At 35.4% G+C, this 12,615-nt stretch overlaps 1 protein-coding gene across 1 annotated transcript; it reads right to left on the reverse strand.

Moving 5' to 3' along the window:
• Nucleotides 1–808: 808 nt before the first annotated feature.
• Nucleotides 809–10,995, reverse strand: LOC145640816 (uncharacterized). Its single transcript, XM_081692053.1, has 14 exons — nucleotides 10,797–10,995; nucleotides 10,628–10,723; nucleotides 10,480–10,553; nucleotides 9,583–9,691; nucleotides 5,004–5,083; nucleotides 4,002–4,333; nucleotides 3,655–3,891; nucleotides 3,284–3,578; nucleotides 2,739–3,170; nucleotides 2,383–2,652; nucleotides 1,967–2,289; nucleotides 1,685–1,876; nucleotides 1,102–1,203; nucleotides 809–1,012 (listed from the first exon to the last, which is right to left on the reverse strand). The coding sequence occupies exons 7-13, from the start codon at nucleotides 3,720–3,722 to the stop codon at nucleotides 1,158–1,160; spliced, it is 1,626 nt and encodes a 541-aa protein (XP_081548179.1). The 5' UTR covers nucleotides 3,723–3,891; nucleotides 4,002–4,333; nucleotides 5,004–5,083; nucleotides 9,583–9,691; nucleotides 10,480–10,553; nucleotides 10,628–10,723; nucleotides 10,797–10,995; the 3' UTR covers nucleotides 809–1,012; nucleotides 1,102–1,157.
• Nucleotides 10,996–12,615: the final 1,620 nt, after the last annotated feature.

The following is a 12,615-nucleotide window of genomic DNA, read 5'->3' on the forward strand; positions in this document are numbered from 1 at the left end:
TTGTAGGGATTGGGGACGATTAGATTCAAGATATTGTTTGAAATTCTTTCTCCTTGTTTATATATTGTACTCCGTAATACATTATTACAGAGTACAACTTAGTGGAGAAAGTGGAAGGTAGATTTTATACCACACATATTCAAGTGTGTAAAAAGGATGAGTTCACTAGTAGAAAAAACGTCATTTGTAACTGACAAAAACGGGCTTTTTGTAACCAACTTTGTCCGTTACATATACAGGAGTTACAAATACTGTTAGGCTTTTGTAACCAACAGTGTTAGTTACAAGAAGTTAGGCAATTGTAACGGACTCTCTAAATGTTAGTTACAAATACACTATTTTATAGTCTAATTTGACAGTTTATTGTAACTAACTTTTTAAATGTTAGTTACAATTAAGCTATTATTTGTAACTATCATGTTAATTGTCCGTTACGATTATATGTTTATTCGTAACTACCATATTTATTGTCAGTTACAATTATACCTTCAATTTATGATAACAATTCAAGATATTTGTAACTAACGATTTATTTGTTGGTTACGAATAATTGTATTTTTTTTTTGTCCAAATAATTTATATACGGAGAAGATATCATAGATAGTTCCTGCAGGTTTGAGTACATAGACTCATATACAATCTCATTTTCCTACAGAAAAACGGACAACATCTCCCCTATTTTACGAACATCCCAACTTCAAGTTGATATTGATTAATAAAAACCTGTACATAAACCTGTACTCACAACACTACTCTAACATCATTACCATTCACCAATAAATGAAGTCATCATTCCACATAAAAAATTTAATGTAACACATCAATAAATTCATTCACTAATCAACAAACAAGTTCACCATACCTACATATGCAATCAAATTAGTTATGCATTCGATGAAAATAACTAAATTGGTTCATTCAACAAATATTTTCTTCGAAAGAAATTTGCCCACTGTTCTCGAGTTTCATTCAATTCCCTTTCATCATAAGCCATTTTCCTTGCAGAATATACCTGGTAAAATACAAACAAATATTATATATTCAAATAAATTCAAAAAGATTATTTTAATTATTTCAAAGAAACAATCACACGTCACTTACCTCCTCTAAATTACCTTCGCACTCACTGTGACCAACAACAACCTCATACATGTATCTCATGACGTAATATCCACACTCAGTACCTCCTTTTTGTTGAGCACACTAGAATTAAAACATCAAAGCCCACAATTTATTACCCATTAAAATACTTATGCATTGCATGCATTAATTTGTGTAACATAAAGGATATCACTTATGTACCTCCATTTGCTTAAATAGAAAATTTTTCCTTCTACTTTTCAAAACATTACCCTTCAATTTAGACAAATACACCTTGTATGCCCTGTAATAAAAAATTATAATAAAAAAATAACAACATTTTTTATAAACTTTGAATTTATTATGTGAAAATGATGTTCTATATTTACTTGCTTCATTAGTATATCAGCCAATCTCAATTTTCTTGGGGTCTTTTTAGGACAAGTGGCAGGATCAAACTCGAACACAAGGCCCAATTGTAAGTTTATTACCAAAAGCACCCAATGATTACTATAAAAAAATGACATTCCATAAAACTTTAATTAACTTGTAATTCACAAACATATACAATAGTAAATAATTAAGCATGTGTCGTAGGACAAACCTTTGATGATACGGTGCTAACATAAATTTGCAATGCTTATCTTCCTTTTCAAGTTCGGACATAAAAGCCTTTTTAACATACCCATGAACTTCGAGATAATCGTGCTCGATTTCAGCTACCAAAATCCTTTGAGGACAAAGGAATGTGATCTCGGTTATATTTAAAATGGAAATATGCATATGAATTAGGTACCTGCAAAACAAAATTTGGTTACTTACATATAGGATGGGATATATAAATATCTTTCAATTACACATACAGATTAGAGTGTGAAAATCTTACAAAATGTAGACATGAAACAATGAAACATTAGCCCATGCTCCTCTAAGAAGTTCTGATACGTCTGTAGCTGTAACAAAAGTTTTTTTATCCTCATCTTGATAGAAATAAGGAGCCTTCAATGATACCGTTATAGTATCATACTTGTCAATATCAGAGCTCATGCACCAATACAACATCTCACAACACTCACTCAAACTACCAACAATGCTATCATCAAGTAGATCAAAGCCTTTAGTAGTTGATTGCCCTGATTTAACGCCACAACTATCAACTTTCTCATAAGCTTCTACTGATTTTGCCTTCTTTATCGGTGGTCCCATGTCCTTTTAAATTTAATATTTGTTAAATTATTATTAAGTTAAAAAAAACATTTAACATACTCATAATTAAATTTTTTAATGTAGAAAACATTATACCTCATCTTTGAAAATCACTAAATAGATGGGCCATTCCACAAAATAGCCAGTCGCTTTACCCAACTTAGTTTCACCATCTGGAGCCTTCACCGGTAGATCAAGAGAGGCATAGTCGGGGTAAGGATAGTCCACACTAACTCTATAGTGCTTCGGATTCATGGTAAGGTTATGAGTAACCCCGTCCAAACACGGTTGTGCTGTTCCATCTGCCACGACCACTTTATTCTCATTGTACTCATCATTCAAGGTAAGAAAACATGGAGTCGGGACCTACATTGTTGAATATTAAAGACATATTATCTTATTATTTGATATTTAAATTATGAGATACAAATATCTTAATATTTCTCACTTACCTGTATCACACGTGGTGCTTTTATTTGATTAAGATTGTTTGCTAAGGGTGATTGAAGTTCAGTAATTGCTGGCATTATTGGCAATGTTGAGTTTGAGCGAGGAATCAAATTAGCCACATAAATCTGAATCTCCTCAGCTACCCGTTGACTCAACCTTTCTTCAAATTTTGCTTCAAATTCCTGAGTTAAAGAATCTTTCATTGCTTCCAATTCACTAAAAGAACAGCTATTATGGCTTGATCTTTTCCCCTTTCGATCTTTCTTCCCAAATGCTTGAGTAAGGCCAACACCAACCCCACATCTGCCAAGTCCTTTGACATGACCCCGATTATCCTTTTTCCCTAATGCTAAGGTTAGGGCATCAATGCCTCGCTCTTCACATGAACTTGTTCCTTCTTGTCTCTCTACGGACTTCGTTTTCATGTTTTCTAACTACATGATAAAAATGATGATTAATTATAGTAAGTTTAATGCAAGGTTAACAATTATAAACTTGTAGATGAAGAACTTGCATAATATAAATACATAATGAGAAAAGAACTTACTACTGATTTAGCAATTGCAACAGTGTCTACATCTTTTGGGTCTATACCCCATGATCCATCGGGTAACTTAATTTGACGTGCTAAGACCCATTTAAGAGAACGATGCGTCAGCCTTTCATTTAATGACGTAGTAGTACTTAATTCAGTGGTGTTGCTCGTGGTTGATGATTCAGAGACTGGGGGAAGTCTATTTGACTTTTTCCAGTGTTCTCGAGCCCTCCCATAGCTTCTTTGCCCTAAGTGATGTCGATATTTGTTTTTTTTTTGCATTTTCCTTCCCCCTTTCACTTTTAAGCTGTTAAGTAATAACCATATTAGAATTATATTCATAGTCATCTCATTCTTAAAGCATAACACTAATAATTGCATACCTTGAATTCTTCTGATGTGTAATATGCCTCAAAATCTTTCCACTGCAGCTCTGAGATGAAACCCTCATAAAGTTCCCATGGCTTCATTTTTGCACTAGGTGAATCTTCGGTAGGAGCTTCGGTTTTTGTGATAAAGCGAGCGTTTAACCAAGACTTGTGCCGCCTAAATCTGTTCCCGACAGCTACATGAAAGTTCTTTTCCTTAACACCTTCCAGATCATCAATGTGGAACTTGCGCTGCTCCAAAAAAATTATTAAAAAAAAAAAACCAAAGTGCTGAAGAAATTAATCGACAAGGTTAGGTTAACATAGACTCAATAAATTCTACATATTTAAAGCATTTATACCTTTGTCTCCTCCCATAGGTTTTTTTTCTCCACTTTATCCATCTTTGAATATTCCTTAACATTGACGTTAACTTTTTTGGAACAAGTCCCAATTTGTTTTCCATATTCAGATTCCCATTTCCCCGTAGGCAAACCAAATTCATCAAATTCAAGGAAGATAGGAGTTGTTGTTTGGACTCCTTTTGATGGACCTCTTCCTTTTTCTTAGGCTTAGGTTGTGATGTAACAACATCATGTTGAAGTTCTTCCATATCTTGACGTTCTTGGTTGTAGTCATCTCCACTTTCCTCCATGGCAATTCTTGCTCTGCTATGAAACTTGCTTGATAAAATCTGAAACCAGCAAACACAACATATTGTAAATGGTAAGAAAGATCTTGAACTGCAGTATATGTGTATATAAATTCTGATTTTGTATATTATAAATTCTCTACTGCCTAGGTATGTATGCCAAATTAAGTGATGCTGAAGGTGGAGGTACCAATTCTGATTTATTTTTCAGTTAGGCTTCTTTAAATAAGACATGGCAGAAAGTTTGATGTATGCCCTGGTTCACATAATATCACCCATTTTATTACAGAATATGCACCATTTATTTATTACAGAATTAAAATAAATAAAATTCAGTCCAATAAAAGCCTCTCAAAAGTTGCCAAATAAATAAAATTGATGAAGATCATGGAAGAGGCATCGATCCCCATAGTCGACGTGTCCAAGTGGGATGACCCAACAGTTGTAAAATCAGTATGTGATGCTGCTCAGAAGTGGGGATTCTTTCAAATCATCAACCATGGGATACCACTTGAAGTACTTGAGAATGTGAAACGAGCAACCCTAGCATTCTTTGCCTTATCAAATAATAGAGGTGCAAAAACTAAATATAAGCGAAAGCTAGCAGACTAATTATTTATCATATATTACAGAAGCTAGCAGACTAAATATTTATCATGTATTATTACAGAAGCTAGCAGACTAAATATTTATCATGTATTATAACAAATACCTTTAGTTTAGGGCACTGTTATTGCTGCAGGTGCTCCCTCAGCATCACGCTTAACCAAGGAATTTGAGACCCCACAGAACCTGAATCACACATAATAAAGCTTCCTTAGTAAAAGGATATATTTACAAGCAGAGCATTCACAGGAAGTTATTTACAAAATTCAAGCTCATCAAAGCAGTGGCTTTTCTTCTTTCTTCAAGATTCTAATGACCAGAGAAAGAAGCATCGGTCCTAAAATTGATCACATAATTCCAAAGTCTCATCTATAAAATCTTTAAATTGGCAGAAGTCAAAATATCATTCAAATACAGATTCATTTGATCTCAGAGAGAGAGAGAAAGAGGAACCAAGTTCATTGCTAATATTACAAAATTGCTAAGCTAACATAGCATAATAACACTAACATAAACCCTATAGTGGTGTCGTAACTAAATCAACCTCCACCCCTTCGTCACGATCATAGTCCTCATCATCAACTATATCTTCTCCATCTTGAAGAGGTTGGACACCCATGGATAAAGGTGGGGTGTCATCCAATCTGTCGTACTCTTCTTCATCTACGACATCTTCAACACCAACAATTCGTCTTTTTCCTTGAACCACAACACGCCACATTGGATCCATATTGTCGTTGATGTAAAAAATCTGTTTAGCTTGTTTTGATAGGATAAAAGGCTCCTCACCTTCTATATAACGACTTGAATCTACCAAAGTATAACCAAACAGAACATCCCTTTTTTGTCCACGACGATTGTCTACCCACTTGCATCGAAAAAGAGGAATGGTGAAATCAACATAGTCTAGCTCCCAAATCTCTTGAATAACCCCATAATATGCTTGTGTCGCATCGATTGGCCTTGTATCTTTAGCGCTTGAGTATTCTGTTGAAGATGCAACTAGAACCACGCCACTATTCTGCTGAACACTCTTTTCATCCTTAAGATAAGTAGAGAAAGAATATCCGTTGATGTCGTAGCTCTCATAAGTATAAACAAGCGGTTGGGGACCTCGTGCTAGCCACTTGATCATTTCTGGTACATTTTCATTTTGACTCAATTGAAGCTTCACTTGGACTTGAAACCAATCAACAAACCGGCGATTATGCTCTTGCATCAATGAATAAGCAGTTATTCTTGGATTTTGACATTGCAATTCATGTAGATGCTTTTCTATGTATGGATGAACTTCAGAGAGCTGTTGCAAAACATATCGATGGGCCTTTTGAAATCTGTCAATGGGAGGCCTAACCAATTTTCGACCAACTTTACCCTTCCCTTGCAGCCTTCCCTCATGTCGAGAAACGGGAACACCAATTTCTTTAGCCCTAGCCAAGAACACAGCACAAAAGTTCCCAGCTTCCTCTGCAAGGATAGCTTGAATGATACTACCCTCAGGACTTGCTCTATTTTTAACTTTATCTTGCAAACTTCCCACGTGCCTTTCATAAGGGTACATATAATGCATGCATGAACACAGGACCACATTCTTTAATCTCTCGAGGTAAGTGGATAACTACGTGTACCATTATATCAAAGAATGAGGGTGGAAAATACATCTCGAACTTGCATAAGGTTTCAATAACATCAGCTTCCATTTCATCAAGCTTTTTGGGATCAATTACCTTACTACATATGTCACTGAAAAAGCGACAAAGCTTCACAACGGCATACCTAACATGTTTCGGCAATAGCCCCCGAATAGCAATTGGTAAGAATACTTGCATCATGACATGACAATCATGACATTTCATACCAGATACTTTCTTATCGGTTACCGAAACAAAACGACTCACATTCGACGAATACCCCGTAGGTACCTTGATTCTTTTCAAACATTCACAAAACATCCTCTTCTCTTCCCTAGACAACGTGTAGCATGCATGAGGCAAGAATGATTTCTTCCTTCTTTCATTATCCTCGGGCCATAACTTTGGTCGAATATTGGCTTCCTTCATGTCTCTACGCACAGTAGCACCATCCTTGGTCTTCCCCTTAATATTCAACAATGTCCCAATCAATGAATCACAAACATTTTTTTCAATATGCATCACATCCAAACAATGTCTAACTCTTAAGTGCTTCCAGTAAGGAAGTTCCCATAACTTAGACACTTTTCTCCATAGAACATCCTTCTTTGTTTTCGGTGTGTGAAGCTTTCCGTAGACTGTGTTGATATGTTTAATTTTTTCATAAATCTGGGTCCCTGTCAACGGCTTACGACACACTCCTTTCTCAATAAAACCATTGAATTGTTTCTTCATCTTTCGATATGGATGGTCTCGACGAAGTGACCTTCTAGTATGCAAATACACATTCTTACCCCAATGATTCAGGTATGTAATAGGCATATCATCTTCACATACTGGGCATGCTTTTTGTCCTTTGTTTTTGCACCCCGACAAATTTCCATACGCTGGAAAATCATTAATGGTACAGAAAATCATGGCTCTAAGTCTGAAATTCGTCCCGGTATGAGCATCGAATGTCACAACACCTTCATCCCACAACAGCTTCAAATCATCTATGAGCAGATCTAAGTACACATCTATGTCATGACCAGGTTGTTTAGGACCTGATATTAACAGTGACAGCATGATGTACTTTCGCTTCTGACACAACCAAGGAGGTAAGTTGTATATCGACAAAAGAACCGGCCATGTACTATGTTTGCTACTTAAAGTGCCATAAGGGTTCATCCCGTCTGTACTCAACGCAAGCCTCAAGTTCCTAGGCTCATTACCGAACTCTGGAAATGTCTCATCAATGTGTTTCCATTGCAATGAATCAGCCGGGTGTCTAATTAACCCATCTTTCTTCCTCTAATTGTCATGCCACACCAAGTTTTTAGCATCTTGATTGATTGAAAATAGACGTTTAAACCTTGGAATTATTGGAAGATACCATACAACCTTAGCTGGCGGCCATTTCTTACGGTCCAAGTTTAAACCCTTCCGCTTGTATCGAGACTCACCGCACTGTGGACAAGCATATAAGTTTTCATTCTCCTTTCGAAAAAGCACACAGTCATTAGGACATGCATGGATCTTGGTGTACTCTAAACCCATGGGACACATCAATTTCTTCGCATAATAGGTGGACTTAGGAATGTCATTCCCCTCGGGAAACATATCCGAAAGAGTTTCTAACAACAAAGTGAAACTCGTGTCAGTCCAACCGCTCTTTGCTTTCAATTTGAATAATGTTAACACCCCCGAAAGCTTGGAATACTTTGTACAACCAGGATATAGGGGTGTCTCTGCAGCCTTCGACACCTCCTCAATTGTACGAGAATTTACATTCACACGATCCTCCAACCCTTCCATCATATCATTGATGTTATCTTCATCAACATTGTTTTCCTCATCAAACCCATCAATATTATCAATACCACCCGACTCCCTATCAAGTTCGGTATCATTATTAACAGAAGATGAATTGCCCATAGGAGTAAGTTTTTCACCATGCCAGTACCAAACTGTGTAGTCTGACATGAACCCATGAATAATCAAATGTTCCTCTATTTTCTTAATGTCATCCCACCTCTTCACGTTCTTGCAACGACAACAAGGGCAGAAGATAGGTCTTGCCCTAGTAAGTCTTTGTTCAACAACAACACTCCACTGATGTTGCACAACAATTTTACAAAACTCATTAACTCCTTCCAAGTATGCAGGTGACGTTCGGATTGCATCATACATCCATTCACGATTCATTTCTAAAATGTAATAACATGTTATGTTAAACACCAAAAAAAGCAAAGTATCTACCCAGATATGACGTGATTCATAACTAGAATTTGAACGACAAAGTATACACTATGATATAACACACACTAATTAAGGCAGATGAACTTTATATTTGAAATGTCATAAACACAAGATCGACAAAATCCACCTCACAGTGAGATAACACATATAACACTTAAAACCAAGATAATCAAAGCATTCAAATACATTACACAACCCAAAAATCAAGAGATTAACCCTATAAAATTAAATTAAATTAAATTACATAGCTACACCTTAAAGATCTTAACCCACAATGTAATTATTACGATATATTTAGGAAATATCCTAAGATTTAGTGAATATATTTAGATTTACTATGATAATATTTGATTCCTTGTTTATGTTTATTTACCTAAGCTAGCAGGACTTGTTTCCGTATAGGCTTAGGATTCTTCTGCCTTGTATTATAAATATGCTGCTTATGATATCAATGAAATCAAGCAAGAGTTTACGGTTTTACAATAATCGAGACTCCCAAAATATAATTCAAATACAATAGATAAATACAATATAAACAGAAACTTGAATTCAATGTAAAAAACAAATAAGCAGAAACTTGAATTCAAATACAATAGATAAATACAATATAAACAGCAACTTGAATTCAATGTAAAATTGAAATAGGTATTTAAATGCAATATGACAGAAAATTGAGACAAAAAATTGAAACAGAAATTTGAATTCAATGTAAAAAACAAATAAGAACTTGCAAAAGCTCTTGTGTGTACTTATAATGATATATGGAGTATGATCCTCTTTCGATGAAATCAAATAGAAAGGGAAGAATTGAACCTGCACTGGATGCAAGCCAAGTTTACGACTTCCAATGCCTTCCACTGTGATTACATGCATTCCTTCTACAGAGTACAGCGGCGCCAAACATGCATTAACTGCATGGTGCCTGGTACAGGAAGGAAAAAAATATGAAATTAAAGCAATCTCTTTAATATGATTTGGTTTGTCATACATTAAAGATGCAATAGTAAAATAAAAGTGCTCAACCAATATGGATTCATGTTCTAATCCTGCTAGAACAAAGTGCAGTTCACAGAAGTAACTACTATCCAAATGGTGTAAAAATTAAGCAGAAAAATGGACAAGACGTGTTTCTACGGATGAAACTATGTCATCCTTCTAAACTTCTAAGGTAATTCCTGATAGTAGAAAAAGTAGTATACAGTCATCATTGCAATAACAGTGACAGAAGCAGCACCTAACTAGTTACTTTGTACTTCATGAGTCACAATTATCACTACATCAATTGATACATTTACAAATACTTCGATTCATCTTTGTGATTCATTATATTTGGAGGTTAATCATAGGCTATACTGCATAACATATTTTTTGAAGAAATCAGGCGTTCAGATGATATTAAAGTATCAAGATGCATCATGCCAATATTAACAGATTGCTACTGGAATAACATGATGGGCTATCAGTCACAACCGATTTCGTAGTGCTAGTTAACACACATAGTCCAAACTGCTTTCCGCACAACAGTTAGTTGAAAAACTTTACAGAACTTTGTATGACAGAAGGCTTTAATATGACACAAAGCTCCCTACATTCATTCATAGCCAACAAAAATAACAGCTGCTTTTCACACCATGCTATTAGTTTGCCATTTTATTATAATTCAGTAAATTTATTTGAATAGCTGTTTGAAAGGAAAAAACAAGGTAGGACCTCTAGACGGTGGCTAACGCTCGAACTAGCCGACGGCACTCCGACATTCTTCAACCCAGAGGAACTCCGGCAGCCTTCAATCCAAAGAAGTAAATGAGCCCAATTCAATTTGCATGTAAAAAAAAAACCAATTAATTCTCGAACATACCCTAATGTATAAGTGTTGATGCTGCTTGACGGTGGCTAACGCTCGAACTAGCCAACGACACTCCGGCAGCCTTCAACCCAGAGGAACTCCGGCAGCCTTCAATCCAAAGAAGTAAATGAGCCCAATTCAATTTGCATGTAAAAAAAAACCAATTAATTCTCGAACATACCCTAATGTATAAGTGTTGATGCTGCTTGACGGTGGCTAACGCTCGAACTAGCCGACGGCACTCCGGCAGCCTTGCGGCAACCTTCAATCCAACGGAACTCTTTGAGGCTGAACTTCGGCGGTCTTCAAGCTCAGGTGGATGGGGCGGTGCTCAAGCCAAATTTTCTGGGTTAATTGGGGGGGATTTTTGTGGGATTTTTTTTTTTATTTTTGGGGGAATTTTAGACTAAGGTTGGGGGTAATAGGGGAGGTCGAGGGTTTTTTATTTTATTTTGGGGCTTAGATTTTTCTTTTTCTTTATTGAAAAAAATATATTAAAATAAAATGAAATTAGTATTTGTAACCGACTATGTGTTGTTAGTTACAAATATATATTTACAGAAAATATAAGTATAGTAGTCGTAACAGTCAATTAAATTGTTAGTTACAATAACAATTACTTGTAACCAACAATTCTTAGTCAGTTACGATTACATGAGTCATACAAGTTTTTACTAATTATTTGTAACGGATTTTTTAATTGTTATTAGTTACAAATATACTAATTGTAACTAAAAAAGTACTGTTGGTTACAAATAGGGGGTTACAAATGACGTTTTTTCTACAAGTGGTTCGTACTTTTTAAATTATTCGATAGAGGATATGTGTAATCTGTTTGACCAAATGTATAACAATGGCGGAACCTCCTCGTACTAAAGGTCATGTGTATAACATAATTTGCTCATTTCTCAATCAATTTCAACAATTATACATAACATAAGAAAGCCCCAATTCCATTTTTTGGGAATTTTTCGAAAAAATCAACAATCTCAAGCAATTATCAAAACAATTCAAACATAAATCATGGACAAATATAATTAACAATATTTATTTTATCTTTCCTTGCCATCCTCTTCATTTCTCTTAAACTTTCTCTCTCTTCCGCCATGAATGACCTCGCTTCCCTCCTTCATCGTAGCCACCACCATCTTGTCATTGGGTGGAAACTTGTTCTTCATTCGAGAAGATGACGATTATATATTGTTAATATATTTAGGACTTTTTAGATGAGGAGGAGATAGAAAAACCTATTGTAGTTGTAGCTACCAGTGATGGATTATGTTTGGTGGAGACAAAGGAAGATATGATGAAAATATGGCAGGGTAAGAATATTGTTTAAGAAAAAGAAGGTATTGACGCACTGCACCCAATACTTTGTGATTAGAATATTTATGTCCTTCATTTTAGCTCAATAAATTTAACGAGAAGGATCCCGATTTATTATGTTTTGCTTAAAATATTTATGTTATACACTTACAAGTGAATTTTTTAGTATTAAAAACGTGCATCGCACGGACTAACCTAGTTTGAATACTGAAACTAAGATCAAACATCAACACTTCATTTGAACAACAATAATGAAGGAAAAGGGAAAGGAAGAAAAGGGAGAATGAAAAAGAAAGAAGAAAAAGAAAGGGGAGGGGTGAGGGGTGAGGGGAGGGAAAGAGTGACCTTCTATAGACACCCATTTGTGTCTCCCCAAAACCAAACCCGGTGATGAATACCTTTTGCGTCTAATCATAATCGAATGAAGTGAAAGTGTGAAAAGTCTAATGTTGCGGTCAGTTTTTATTAAAAATCTTTCTTTCTGTTTTTGAAAACCTACTCTATTTTATGAAAATAACCAGTCCAGTTCAGTTTGGCCCATGATATGGGTCAGATAATGGCGTAGTTTGATTGGGCTCGAAAAGAACTTTCCAACGATATATTATAAGCCCAATTCCGATGAATAATGAGCAAGTTATGGCCAAAATACTAAACTGGGCCCGGTTTGGTTCTTA

This window comes from Chenopodium album, chromosome 7 (genome assembly GCF_948465745.1).
Source record: "Chenopodium album chromosome 7, dcCheAlbu1.1, whole genome shotgun sequence".
NCBI lineage: Eukaryota > Viridiplantae > Streptophyta > Magnoliopsida > Caryophyllales > Amaranthaceae > Chenopodium > Chenopodium album.